The sequence below is a fragment of the Battus philenor genome, unplaced genomic scaffold, assembly GCF_028537555.1.
Source record: "Battus philenor isolate CCGP_79_NKW_IND1 unplaced genomic scaffold, ilBatPhil1.0.hap1 SCAF_6, whole genome shotgun sequence".
Classification (NCBI taxonomy): domain Eukaryota; kingdom Metazoa; phylum Arthropoda; class Insecta; order Lepidoptera; family Papilionidae; genus Battus; species Battus philenor.
In genome coordinates, this window is record NW_027181726.1 from 8,916,015 (window position 1) to 8,931,599 (window position 15,585).

General features: G+C 32.7%; 2 protein-coding genes across 8 annotated transcripts in view; both read left to right on the plus strand.

The window, feature by feature from the left end:
• The window catches only part of LOC137930636 (phosphatase and actin regulator 3), a 56,364-nt gene that overhangs the window by 1,937 nt on the left and 38,842 nt on the right, over window positions 1–15,585 (plus strand). For 4 of the 7 annotated variants that reach the window (XM_068773946.1, XM_068773947.1, XM_068773951.1 and 1 more), the window contains exons 2-4: window positions 2,043–2,144; window positions 14,378–14,545; window positions 14,979–15,077. In XM_068773946.1, coding sequence (XP_068630047.1) covers window positions 2,043–2,144; window positions 14,378–14,545; window positions 14,979–15,077 — 369 coding nt within the window. Of the gene's footprint in view, window positions 1–2,042; window positions 2,145–6,311; window positions 6,629–13,729; window positions 13,824–14,377; window positions 14,546–14,978; window positions 15,078–15,585 lie in introns of those variants that run through there. The other 3 variants (XM_068773950.1, XM_068773953.1, XM_068773952.1) reach the window with 3 other exon arrangements.
• LOC137930600 (F-box only protein 7-like) lies at window positions 907–1,866 on the plus strand. The gene has a single exon (XM_068773897.1). It carries the CDS (start codon window positions 957–959, stop codon window positions 1,818–1,820), a length of 864 nt encoding a protein of 287 aa, XP_068629998.1. The 5' UTR covers window positions 907–956; the 3' UTR covers window positions 1,821–1,866.

Genomic DNA, 15,585 nt, shown 5'->3' on the forward strand with positions numbered 1-15,585 from the left:
AAAATTTCCATAACTAGCATGATAACCAATTCCTGATAAGAAGTACATATATAAGGCCTTTTTGTTTTTTTTTTTAAGTTATTGTCTATAATGTACAAAAAGTGTAAATAAATAAATATATATATATGTTGCATATAATTTTATTTGTGTAGTTGTATAATTGTATTTGGGTAGTTTTATTATTTCAAAATGTCAGGTAGCATGCTCACAGTATCATAGTTAATAAAAAAATCTTTATTGCTAGTTGACAAGGCTTTAGTGGTTATTATGGCTTTTTCACCCTTGCTAGGATTATATGACATATAACATATACTAATGTATATATTTATAGGCAACAAGAATTTCTATTTCTTGCTTATGGTTTTATAATACCACTATAATAATTCAGTGTTACATATTTAATCACAATGTTTATTATATATGCAATAATAAATATGTAAAAAATATTAAATAGATATTTTTAACTAATATTATATTATGATTAATGCTCCATTATTAAAATGAAAATTATTACTCTTATAAATATTTACACTGAAATCGATTTTTTTATTTTATTTAACAATTCTTACGTACAATAAATTCAGTGATTCATATTATTAAATATGCTATATAATAGCCTAATTTTTTATAAATCGTACCCGAAAAATCCTTTTACATTTTTTTTAATGAAATAGCAGTATTATGAGTGTCATAAACAAAATTAATTTATATGAAATTGTAATTTGAAGCGAGAGTTTCTGGTTCTAAAATAATTTTATTAAATATTGTTAAATGTAGAATATGTGTGTGTACATTTCGTAATCGCTTTCTGGACTTTAAATTTTCCCCGCGATGGCAATGGTCTTACAATTTGTGTATATGTTAACACTGATCGTTTGACAGATCGACATTTCAAAACATGAAGACTTTGGTAACATGACTTAAATGTAAAAGTTATAATTTTTGCAATAAACAAAATGTCGTTAAAGTTAGAAGATAGTACCACAGAAAAAATAACTCCGTTGCTTGACAAACTCTCAAGAGAAGTTCTGTCACAAAATATAGCCATAGAGGCTATCCAAAATGATCTTTTCTATGTTTTAATTATTGTTTTGATGCTGGAAAATGGATTTGTACCTGAAACAAATGACTCTGCAGTTTTGGACCATGTAAATTCTTACAATGTTCGTCATTTTACTCCCGGAAAGTTACAGAGTGGACAGTATGAAACTCAATTTGTAATGGCAGGGTTTCCTGATTTGTCATTAAAACTTATTATAAGTCCATTAGGTGCATTAATGTTAATCAATGTTATTTTCAATGGAATGAACTCTGAAACTTACACAGTTTGTTTACCAATTAGTCGCTATGTTGTTTCACCTCGAGCTTCAACTATTCCTTTAATATTTCGAGATTTAAAACATCTTTCGGTCACTTTCAAGAATAAAGTGTTATCAGCAGTTAAAAGCAAGATTCTAAGTTTTTATGGATATCCCAGTGCTAGTTTAGTGGGACTTCCAGATGAAATACTAATGTTCAATGTGTTACTTTATCTGCCTATTGCAGATGTATTAAATGTATCTAAAACCTGTAAACGTCTAAAAGCTGTTGTTGGTATTGAATGTTTATGGCGGGAAATGTATAAAAGAGATTTTAAAAATTTAACGCCATGTCTTACAAGTAACTGGAGAAAATTATATCAAGAGAAATATTTGGCACAAGATAATCTAAGAAGCTCATTTTCTAATAGAAACATCTTGGAGCACCGTCAAAATTCTATGTCTTTATTAGATGAAAGAAGTACACCTTTCTATATTTTTCCATTGCGAGATGTTATTTAATTAATATGAAATAAAATTAGTTTTTAATGTTCAGCTAATGTTTATTTTGTATTAGTGAGGGAACATCTGCAACTATGTTTTAATGAGTATTTTTTATATAATTATAAAATGTAATAAAAATCCGTAATAGTTGTTTTCTTTATTTCCAAATTGAAAAAAAGTTAATTTATGTAAATTAAATAAAGTGTACCCAAAATTTATTGTGTAATACATATTTGTTAGGTGAAACTGAAGACAAACAAATTGTGGGTGTCCAAGCATGCGGCACAGGAGGGAGACATTTATCCTTGCCAATTGAATCTTCAGCAACAAATGGTGATCTGTGTGAGTAAATACTTTACTTGAATAGTGGTGGTTTCTCGGAATAAACATCAAAATTGAAATTTTCACTTTCTTTTGAGAAAAAATACTGTTGATTCATCTTTGACATGAATTATTGAACAAGTTGTTTATTGCTGACAATCTCTTGCAATTACTGATATGTTTATTTTAAGAGTTAAGATAGAATTTGCTTGCAGACATATAAAACAACACACAAGGTGAATTTATGAATAATTTTTAGGTTTTGTGTATGTTAATTATAATCAAACTTTCTAAAATGATAACAAATAAATGATTACTAGACCAAGTGCAAGATTTTTAACCGAATTTAAATTATTTTTCAAAATTCTGTTAGCTTGAAGATAACTTTTTGAAGTTTAGTCTTAATTTACAAAATTATAAGAAAAAAATCCCTAAAGGTATGAATTGACCTCTAAATACTTATTGGTCTATGTAAATTATCAGGGTAAAAAAACAGGGAATAGGAAGAGATTTTAGAATATTTTGTTTTATTTAAAACTAAAATTTTCGATAAAATCTGATGTAATTGTGGGACCATACATTTGTACTATGAATTAATAAATAAATAATTTAATGTCAGCTTCTCTTATGATATGTCTCTGAGGCACAGAGTGATATATGAAAGAATGGAGAGGGGTGCGTGTGTAAGATGCGCCGCGCAGCTTCCATTCGTACTTTAGCTAGAGGCGCCGCCATTGGCGTGTCAAAGCGTGTTCGGAGTGCTGTCCCGCCACATACAGAGTACTATGTAAATATAGGGCCATGTGCCGTGACTACATGTGATGTTGAATTAGTGGAGGTGAACTACAACGTGGAAGGCCCTCGGCTAGCGCGAGATCGTCCGCCGTGGCGGTGCTACGGCCATATGCTTACTCACAGCCGGTCCGACGGCGATTTTCCCATTTACGCTAGAGGTGAGACTGCGATATTTTTTAACCAAATAAATTACCTCGAACTGTCTCAAATATATTTTACTTTAAATGTAATCCGTTTCTATTTTATAATACGAACAAACCTTGATTTATAAAAAAAAATATTCTGAATGTTTCTTCGGATACGATACGGCTGTCGATGTATGCCACTGAACCATTACCTTTTATAAACAAAGTCTAAAATATTTAACACAAAGTGAAACCAAAATAAATTATAAATTAATAATCACTTTTCAATACATTAGTCACTCAATGTATCAGTAGCTTTTCTTTGTTTATTTGTACATAGACGCCAGTAAAAATTTTCAACGCCTTTTTTTATAAATTCAGGCTTCATCGGGTACGATACACGCTTACTTGGGTCAACGTATAACGCTTTAATGTATGGTCCACTAAGTTTCTAGGGCAAAGGGTACCTATTAATAAATTCTGTATTTGCTTAATTCAGCATTTAACACCGGGTACTGTGATCCCTCAAGCAACGAGTTATCAGCTGGGGCGGTGTGAGGACGCGTAAGCCTTGATGTATATAAATCACTTTGTACATTGTGTACCTAATTTTTGGTAAGCTTTCTATATTTAGGACTTTTACTCTTTGTTTATATTAGAAGTTAATATTGCAATCTTTCAAGTTTTTTAATTTTCATTGATTTCTTTAAATGTAAACATTACACTTAATTATTAAATGTTTTTTTAAAGTTTAATAAATCACAATAGTTAAGGTTGCGGATATTTGCACTGCGTTCGAAGGCGTTTATTCGAATTTATGTCATGGAAAGATATTTTTTCATATAGATTGCTTAGAAACAATTTATCACAAAGAAAAATCTATTATGTAACTTATTTTTATTATACTATAATTATGGTTATGCCAAATTTCATTCATAATTTGTTTTCTACCTTAGACACTGTTAAAAATGAAAAAAATACTTTTTAATTTTATTGAAAACATCCTTAAACAAAACTTGATTAAAATTACCGCCTAACACAACACACTCCGGCTTTGTATTCTCTTGAGATAAGTCATTCACCAGCTTGTGCACGTAAATAATACTACAATATTATTTTTAATTTATTTCGTAGACAAAAGCAAATTTTGACTGAGATTGTCGGCTAGGTTTAAAAATATATCTTTTGGTTTCTATCGCTAAAAGGTAAAAAAGTCTAAAGAGTGTCAATAAAGTTCAATAACTTTTACTACACTGAAGTACTATGCATTGAAGTATCCGTTGATAAATCAGGATTTTATCAGTTGTTATCTAATCAACAAATTCTCTTGGCACTGTCTTAGTTGTGTTTCATGTTTCGATTCATTTATACCTTTTGCTTTCCGAGCTGTGTGATTTGTGCTGTTTGTGAACGGTATTGTGCTGTTAGAATATGGATGACTTTAATTTAAAAATTAAAAAAAGACAAGCTAAGCGGCGACCTATCGATGATGATACCAGGAGTGAGTGTGGTGTAATAGAGGGAGACGCAAATTTCTGTGAGTTGATTACGTGACGTTAATTGTCTCTTATAACCTAAAGTCGTGTTATCTTTATGGCTGCAGAAATATGTTTGAAACTATAATATTATTTCTAATTTCTGTAATTGTCTTTGAAAGTGTAAAGGTTTAGATCTTACGTCAACTTTTAATTATTACTTAATTAGGAGTTAACGGAGTGTCTTTACTATACTACAAATATTATATTAATAGACATTCTGTTTAAAGTGTAGCGTTCGTTGCTACAATAATCAAAAATGACCACTACTTTACGAATAATCCTATTCAATGTTTTAGCCGGTTTATTTTATAAAAATCAAAAGTAATTGAGTCGCTTTCAACACGCAAAAAGTCCGCTCTCTGCGAATATCTATACTTGATATACATATATATATATTATTTCTTATGGGGTGATTTTATTATGTATATATTATATCGTGATCTGGTAGATGGACTCCTCGTTGACACCTATTTGGCGTTGACTGATCCCATTGTAGGACAGCTCAATTATACTTTCTATTAAATTGGGATCTTTTGGAATTCTTATAATTTACACAAATGATCACCATAAGTGATTCAAAGTGAGTAATATCAATAAATATTAAGGTTTCAATACTTATGATTCGTGTATATTTGATTTCAAAATGAAAGGAGAATTTTATTACTTGAAATTTTAGGTTACAATGGTCGTAAACTTCGATAGTTAAAATAAGATATTTATGGTGTGCCGAGTTTCGAAAAAAATTAGCAATGAAATTTATTTTATGTATATTCATTATTGTAGGTCTATAAAATAGGATACAAAAAATATTTTTTATCATACTAGTAATTATGCCTAGTATGGGTTTAAACAAGTTTAAAAAAAGTACAAATATGTTGTCTGTTTTAGTAAGCAAATCGGCATTAATTCTATTGATTTTCCTAAACTATCAATGGCGATAGATGCATAAAACTGCGGCCATTGAATTAAATTTAGGGGTGAAAACCGACTTAGTGGCCCATAGCACTGACGTATAGCTCAAGGGGTTGCACACCTGCCATCAACGAGTCACGGGGCGCGGCTTTTTCACAGCGAAATACTCTTCTGTTAGATTGCAATTCAATATGTATGACACAACTGCAGGTACAAATGCATTCCTCCACTGCACGTTGTTTTACGCGTGTAGCATATAAATTATCGTAAAAGATCGGCTTTAGAGCTTTACCTGTGCAAACGATCTTTTACAATTGTTAAACAAGTGATATCTAACGGAACGGAATTCTTTCAAAGCAGCTATTTTTAACGTTATAAAAACATTAAATTATGTGGATGCTCCTATGGATAAAATGAGCGACGTAATAGACAGTCATGTGCGTTTGTACCTTTATTGCAATGACCCTCAATTGCGCACGTGCTTTATTCGTGGTTATCGCTAAAACAAAATGCTAAGCATTAACCTACTCAAAACTCATAAAGAGTATCTTCAGCTTATCTTTACTTTTTACATCTTTATTCACAAAACGTGTAAGGCCGTTCTCAATTTAAGATGTTTTTCCGTTAATTTTAACTAGTGACGTTATACTACAGGAGGCTCGTCAAACAGAACCGTAAGCATGGCAGTTTTGGTAGGATCGGTGAGCAAAGCGCGTCGAGTGATTCGAGTGCAATATGCAGGGGCGACAGCGCTTGGCGGGCCCCCACCCTGCCTCTCTCAGCCTGTCTGGCCCGCGTGCCAGTCCGCCGTCGTGCGTCCCTCGCGGCGCAGGTACACGAGTGTAACGTAATCGCTTACTACACCACAATAGTGTTTGCCTCGCGTGTGTCTTTGTTTAGTGTTTCCCCGTTGTGTTGTGATCGTATTTCAACATTCGTACTGAAGATGTCGTGCGTGCGACATGGCTACATGTAGTTGACATGTCGCTGAGCGCGCCCGCCCAGGCGGTGCGCGGGACTAGGACCAATAGCCTCGACCAACTCGATTTCCAAGAGCGCAGGCAGCTGATTGCGAGCTCGCTGTCCCTTACGGACTTCTTGCACGTCGGGGCCAAAGAAGTCGCCGCCGTCGCTGGTCTGTTTCAATTCCTTTCCGTACACACCTAGCCGCATTCCAGACAATAGTATTGCGAAATAACTGCCGCATGACATTTGGCCTCTATGTATATGATTGATACCTATTAGAAAATATTTTTAGATTTTATCTCTACATTAATGTACTTTTATACTGCAGAGCATTCGTGGAGCATTCACAAAATTTGGCAATTGTGATAATGTTTAAGTGATACGAAGATAAATTCTTTAGATTTATTATACATTCTAATCACAATTCTTTTGTTTGCGTTGCGTTACTGTCGTTAGTATTACCAAAGATTTTGATTATTAAATTTTTCGCCCACATTGAAAGGTTTGAATATTTTTTTTGTAACTTTTTCTGACAATAATGGCCGACTGTTTTGTAGTGAGCTGATGTCATGCTTCTGTTGTGTAAATGACAGTCCATATTTAAAAATATGGAGGTGCTTTTTTTCGTCGTTTATGATTCATCATATTCCTAAAAAACTAAGCCTTAAGCCTTATTTAGTGAAAAAAATGAACACATTAAATTTTGTGTCAACAATACTTGATAAATTTCTGAACCAGATTTCAGAGAGAGAGAGATTAGTTTATTTTACGTATTTACTGTCCCCTATTATTTTTAGGATTTTAAGCACTTTTAAAATTTCTATATATTTTAGAATATTATTAATAATCGGAAATATAAATTTATGAATTTCCTTAGTGTTATTTTTCAAATATTATGTCATTTTTACATATATTTTTCTAAGTAGAGTAGATAAAATGGTTTTCTATGTTGCGTAGTTTTAAAAATTGTATAATAGACCCATGATTAGTCAGTTGAATAGCGGTCACGGTGTTCGGTGCCGAGGACGTGGCCGCTGCGATTATATCGCATTACTGATCTCTCTCAGCGCCAGGACCGGCGCCCTATTACAGTTTTGTTATGTTATGTAATAACAATGAATGTTATTACTGATGAAGGATATAAAAAATAATCGAATTATTATAACAGTGATGTCATCTTTCTGGACTAGACTCCATACATTTTTATCTCTTGATTATCAAACTAATGTATTGTGATTGGTATTAAGTATAAAAGCTTTAAAGTGGTGAATGTACAGCCCATTTGCAGATAATTAATGTATACACTAAAGAATAATAAATAGCGTAATGATAATGTAGTAATAAAAAGCGTATTCCAAATTCGGATTACTAGAAATTAAAATGTATTATTGTTTACGATTGTCCTTTATACCGGGTGGTTGGAATTGAAGCTTTTTGTTGATAATTTTTTTTACACCTACAACCAATCACCTTGTATATCATTGGCAAAAAAACTAATAACGAATCATTATCATTGAGAAGTTTTTTAAGCTGGTCATGTTTCTCACATTAAGATATAAAAAAATCTCCCATCTCACTTCCCAAAGGGTTTCTACCTGCCCGGTGAATTTAATGGAAACAACATGCGTGCAACGTTTTAAGATTACTCTTACCTGAGAAGTTGTGTTTTATATTATAGAGGAAGTTAATATAAGAAAAGAGTTAGTGAAAATCGATTCTCCAACCATATTTGGAACATTTAATAAAACATTTTTAATGGCTAATATGGGTTCTTAATTTAAATTCTATATTTTGTGATTAATATTATATCCCTGTGTGTTTCTAATACGAAATTTGTTTTTCCTGGGTGCAAGATTCAGGTGAAACGTACACAGACGAGAAAAAAAGATTAATATTATGTAACAATAAAATAGCTATTAAGGTCGAATACAGTAAATAATTTACTTGATTTGAATTCAATGAAAGTATATGTAGATTAAAAACGCGTATAAGAAAGCTGGCTCGATTGTAAAACGAAGGTAAAACTGCGCTGTTGTCGCTTGTATTGTGACGGATGGGCGAGGACTTTCTTAACAATAGTCTCTCGACTTAATGGGGCCGTTGAATGTGCCCATGTGTGCATCAATATCCATTCAGTGCTAACCGATGTCATTCGATGTCCGTGTACATAAAGTGTATTGTGTTGCATTTATCAACACAAATAGAATATTGTGTTACATTGATAACTAATGTTTTATTTCAATAATTCTATTTCTTATACAGGAAGTACTAATTTGTAGTTCTCATATGTTTTTATCGAATTTCGACGTAATGTTTTTTTTGTTTTTGACATTATAACGTTTTTTCTTTCTCTTTCTAACGATATATTGTAATTAGACGGGTTTTACATGTAGCTTATTAGGAAAAAAATCTACTTTGTGTTATCTTTATTGTCTTATTTAATTGCTTTTATAGCATCGAACAAGAAATGGTATAGGCAATATTGGCTAATCATCATAAAACGCTTAGGTAAAATGTATACAGGTTTATTAGTTATAAGTGCAAAATTTTGAAAGGGATAATTGCTCATTTATTAGCAAAAAGCTTTAAAGATTTTGAACCTATTTCCATAATAATTCGTATAATATACGAAAAATGTTACATAAATATATTTCTATTGTATATGTATTATTTAATTCAGTTTGCATGAATACATAATATATTATAATTAATTTTATGGCTGAGAAATATTGCCACTATGCTTAGTATTTGTGAACTATAAGAAAGGCTACGGTTCGGTCGAAACTTGGTCTGTGCTACAGTCCCTTTAAAGGTACAAGATCAACTCGCGGTAAACAAATATGTTGAAGTGTTTGTCTACAAATGCCATCATGTCAGTCTGACTACAGAACCAGTGTTCGAAACTAATCTCGAAACGATATCTCTCTAAAACTCTTCACCTCTGCACCGGAACATGTCTTTCAAGCTCGCGGACTGGAGCGGGCTCGGCATTAATATAATCGACGAGTATTTCATTTACCTTCGGTTCGTCGATGATATATATATAGTCATAATGGTTGAGACCGAGGAAGATCTGGGCACAATGCTAGACGATTTGCTCGTGGAGCCTCCTGACACGTAGGCCTTAAAATAAATACGGACGAGACGAATCTTATGTCTAACGCCCCTTTCGAACCAATTCAAGTAGCTGTCGGAGGTGCTACTCTCGAAGTTGTTAATGATTATATATGCCTGGGACAAACCGTCCTGCTTGGTAAGTCTTACTTCGAAAAAGAGATCATTCGCCGAATCCAACTCGGATGGGCCTCGTTCGGGAAACTCCGAAACGTCTTGTCCAAAATGTTTCAAAGCGATGTAAATTTTCAAAATTGTCAATCAATGTATGATAATATATGGATACGTGGTCGCTTAGGATGGGCCTCATAAAAGCGTACAAGGTCATCAAAAGAGCAATGTAGAGACTTGCTGCACTGAGTTTCGCTGCGAGATCGAATCGGATATGAGGAGATCCGCATAAGAACCAAGGTCACTGACAGCTCGAATAATTGCTCATCTGAAGTGTCGGTGGGCGGGGCACATGATGGTAGGGGCCAGAACCTATAGTTCTGGAGTGGCGACCGCGGGCCGGTAGCCGCGACTAGGGCAGGCCCCCCGGCTGGTGGAACGACGACATAGAGTCGCAGGTAGTCACAGGATGCGGGTAGCGTAGACCGATCATCGTGGCTATCTTTGGGGTGGCCCATGCCTTGCATAGGAGGTTTATCGGCTGAAAAGAAGAATGGAAAAAATTAACTTTAATATGTAGTAATCAGACTTTAAAACGATAATACTATCTAAATAATTATAACGTTGTTTATTATTTCCGAAAACATGAATTTTTGGATCGAGTGTTGTTTGGACACTGTATTGGCAACAAATGGATTTACCACTTTAGAGACACCTATAATCGATCATTATCATCATCTTGTCAGCCATTTTGCGTTATTCCCAAATATCCTTTTCAAGAATGCGCAATCTTTGTATATTTTATAGTAAATTTTAGTTTGTCCTTTTCGTCTTTTTAATATTTTATTAACGCTTTAACAAGTCTCAGTTTATAAACCATTGTGTTAATTGGTCTCGCAGTCCTAGATTTAGTGCGCCTATTTTAGGTGTCTACTAAGCGTATTGTTTGAGTCATTAATTGAACGTATAATGAAAGATGAAGTGAATCGCGTCGTCCGACTAAGAGACGTAAACGATATTAAATATGGATTCTTACCAAGATAATACCTACTATTGCGAATAGTTTTCAGTTAGAAAGTCGATCGAGATACTTGATATTTCAGCTTTTAGTCAATACTGTACTGCAGGTCTCTTGGTACATATTTTATTTTCTAGGTTTGATTTTGAACGTAATGTTTGGTTTAATACACCTGCAAAAAAATCTATATATCCAAATATTGTAAAGTCGTGCTCCATGTTTGGTAAACACTAAACACATTGTGGTTTAAACGCATCTAGTTTCAATAAATCCATTGTTACATAACTTTTAATGTGAAAAGACTTGTAGAAAAATACGAGAAAGCTAAAATAACACCTTAAAAAATAATAAGTGTACTATACTATAGTTTGGACTATATTTATAACATTATTGAGATCGTTTACAATGCTAAGCAAGAAACTATGTTACCGCTGGCCGAATAGACGAAAAAATTCTGAGTTAACAAAATATGAAAATTATGTAATTGAAATAGAAATCTACGATATTTTTTATATGCTTCATCTATACGAACATGAATAATGAAATAGAAAAGTCAATTGAAACAACTAATCTTTATAGAACCGTTTGATTTGATACTCGTAGAAAGATTGTATCAAAATTTGGTTTTCAAGAAATTTTGCTTAACTCTTTTCGCCTTGCCGAATTAATACTAGAAAACGCTAAACTTTGCCATTGGCTTGCATAGTATTGGTAAGAATGAGTTTACACGTGGAAAAAATTACACTCAACATCTGTCGTTTGCATAGTGGCCTTCTAAAGATTCCGATAAAAAATTTTTCAGTCTAAAAAACTGAAAAAATTTTGTTACAGAAAACTAAATGACATTGCCCATAATAAAAACAGTAATTGATGATTTTAATATTAATGCAAGAATTATTGAATTGTATTGAAAAAAACAACAAATGTTCCCGTGTGTTAACGCTTCTATAAAATTATGTACAATTGCTAGCGCTCACTATGAATCTGTTTCATTTGCTTACTAAACAGCGGTGTGGTTGCATTGTTTCTACACAACTAACACATTGTAATGTATTAAATAAGAATATAATTATGTTTTAAAGCTTACTAAAGAATAAATAATATAATTATGGCAGATTGTTATGAATTTAGAATTATTAGTCCTGTAAGTACTGGTAAACAACATCATTAAAAAAATGGCGCATCGTTGTATAAGTAGTTATACGTAAATTCTTTACAACGTTTAAGTTTTACATATCTTAGTCGAAAAATTAATCATTGCAAATGATTTCAATAACATAAAAATCTAATATTAACTTTCAGATTTAAAATTTAAAATAAAGATGAAGAATTATCATTAGACTTACAAATAACAAACTCCTTTTTAATGTACATAAACTCTAAATTTCGTATAGCATCTGTGAGCTTACATAAAGTGTAGATTGAACAAAAGGAGAACTAATTAATATAAAGCAAAGTGGACCTAATAAAAGAATATTGGGGTGATAGCTGATCTGTGAGTTAAAGCATGTAAACGCAATAGTTATCCGGGTAACTTGTGTTTCAAACACGAAGGCATTAAAACAAGTGTTTTTAATTTTGTTTTCCATATTCGCAAAAATTTCCTTAAAAATAAGATTATGAGGGTATGTTTTTTGTTAGAGAATTTGAAGATTTTAAGTATTATTTGTAATGATATACACGCATACTCCAGCTATTTATTATTAAATTTTTTGTAATGTTTAACATTTTAATTGTTTAACTTTTAAACATTGATAATTTCGTAGAAAATACAGCAGGGAGGTCGCCCAATACAAAGGAAAAATATTTAGCTTAAAAGGAGATTTTGTTCTTGTAAGAATGTATCGAAAAGAACTTGGATGTCAATATAAAAAAATAGATGACAATTTGAATAATGACTGGTGTTAAGTTAAAAAGAAAGTGGAATATCGTATACCCATAGAACATTATCAGAAGCAGTCTATATACAAACAAAATTAAGGGTCTGTTGACTAGAGAATACTTTTCAACATTAAATTCAAAACAAATCCGTAAATCTATTGAATGTATAATAAGTGTAACAATGTTATAAAAACGAACATTACATTTACTCAGATTCAGCTATAATAAAAAACATATTGATGTGTAGGAAATAACATGTTTTCGTATATACATATACATATATTTACATAAATAAAATAATTATGTTCATGTAAATATGCAAATACATAAATAATTCAAGGATAATATCTGTAAGTACTTGATAGGAATTACAAATAGTGATAACATTGTTATTTAAAAAACTGAAAAGGTTTGTAGCCAGCAGTATGTTTATATGTATTTTCATCATATCAGAGACGTCTACTGTAAAGCATAGCCTTCCCCCAAAGATAAGCCGGTCTTGCGCTGACATCCCCCTGGGGCCCACACCCACCGCGTCTACCGCCTTGTGGTCGACACTTGAGAACCTTTCAGCCCCAACGACCATCGTTTGCACGAGCGATGTGTCCTTCTCACTGCCATTTCAGATGAGCAATTCTTCGAACTACTTCAGCGACCTTGGTTCTATATAATAATTATATTATTTTATGTAATACACTATAATAGTATTTATTAGTTTGGTACCTTCCTTAAAATGGATAGAATATGTGCCCATCATTAGTATGATCCAGTAGGAGTGGCTCAAGTAGCTTGCCTGATTACGGAACTAATGCGGCCTATGTTACGTCTCATGTCGACGCCATACAGCCTTTATTTGACAAATTTTTGACCAATCAAAGCCTGGTGAACGTCTTTCGTTCACATAAGCATAGCCAATAATGACTTATATTATCTGTCAATAGCAATCGAAACATCCGTGACGGCTATTTGCATGTTGCAGTATTCCGTGATTACAGCGTTTTTAATGACTGTGTATACATTATTTCAAACAATGTTTAATGTGTTAAAAGATAATAGAATTTGTTTAGTAATATAAGTAATTTGATAGAATAACGACATTGTTATTGTTTGTATATACTTTTCTTTTTATGTAGAATTCGTGATAAGTTTTAGATTTTCGAGTCCAAGAGTTCGTGACCTTTTGTGAAAATCAAGTCCTGGTTTTTTTAATTGTAATGAATGAATTCTGTGTTATTTTTAGGTAATATGGTAACGTTACGTTTCTTTTGAAAACTACTTTATTTTATTTATAATTAAACTTTTCACAGATTCGATCATGATATTTAAAACCATGTTCAGTGTTCGTTAAATATTTTAATAATTTTTTTTATTAAATTAATTCATAGTTCTTATCAAGAAACGAACTTATTTATTTATTCATTCGAAAATTCCTGAATAACCCAATTTGATAGGAACTACGATGAGATTATTCTCCCCTTTAATGGCATCCTTCCTTGCCTGATCTGAGAATAACGCGCAACAAACCTACATGTTTTATTTTTTATATCCTTTTTACAACTATCCTTATTACAGTAGCCAGAGCGATGTTTCTCAGAGGCTTAAAGTTAATGATTTCCAATGGATATTAAATACGTAATAATAAGTACTCGTTAAACTTCATTAAAATTCGTCCGGTTCTTTGGAAATGAACAAGATTCTTATCTTTCGCAGTTTTGAATCATTATTGTCTCGGGCCTAAAATGGTTCCTATCTTTGATGTTTTACGGTCGAATACATTATTACTTGTTGTTACAGCCAAAAAACAAAATGGTTCAGCGGTACGCACAAACAGTCTGGGCTCCGGCGCACGTACTCCTCCCGTTGAGAGACCGAAGTCGAAATTTTCAGCATTCGGTAGGCTCTTTAAGCCATGGAAATGGAAACGGAAAAAGAAGTCAGAAAAATTCGAGGCAGCTTCTAGAAGTAAGTGATGCATCTATTATTTTACTTCACACTTTAAAATATTTTATAATTTATCATTATTTAACCATCTAAAGATGGTGTAATTAAATTTGGAACAAATATATTTTTGGCTCTTGTTCAAATTTTTAAAATAAATTATAACTGGCTAGTGCAGTGCTCAATAAATATAATTTTTTTAAAAGCATCTAGTATAAGAAAATTCTGTTTCTCATTCTTCACACGTTAGTGTGAATAAATATCTATGTACGTAAAGTTGGTTAACTACAATACCTGCAGTAATATTTAATCTCTGAGCAATAATATCAGATAAGAATTTTCCACGTTTCGTTATCGTTTTTGTCTGGCTATTAAAAATAATTAAAAAAAGAAATAACAAATTACCGAGATAATAGATTACACAAAACGTTGTTACATATAATTATTATTGTTACAGCATTAGAAAGGAAGATATCCGTCCGTGCAAATAGAGATGAGTTAGTGCAGAAGGGAATTCTCCTACCAGAGAGTCCAGTCACCCCTGTCCCTGAAGCAAGTAAGAAATGTTTTTGTTACAATTTGGTATTTTCATCTTTGTAATTGATTATATGTATTGCATGCTGTCACACCGTCGGATACTCTGATAGCAAATATTGAGCCGTGGTCCAGTCCATTCAGGCACTTTGAAATCAAAATGTTTACCATATATCCAGCGACAACCTAAGCCGTGGTCTTCACCTGGAGGTTCAAGCGCTCAGTCACGAGAGTCCATCGAAGCAACCGAAAAACTTGATGGCCTCCCAATTCGGTGAAATATCTTAAAAGTGAACCTGGACGGTGCCCCATATTATATATTATTGGCGTCGTTGGCGTTTTGAGTCCAGAGGCCCACTGCAGAGAATAGGCCTCCCTATCTATGAGGAGAAACTATAATCTTACGAAGAAGACGCTGCTGGGCACAATCCTCTGAAATCTTGTTTGTGAGCAGAGGCAATCCTACATGATTAATGCACAAAGTGTGGATTATAAAGACTATATCCTAGAAATCTCGCGACCTACGATTG

Coding starts and splice junctions, on each gene's coding strand:
- LOC137930600 (XM_068773897.1), top strand. CDS start 957: ATGTCGTTAAAGTTAGAAGATAGTACCACAGAAAAAATAACTCCGTTG.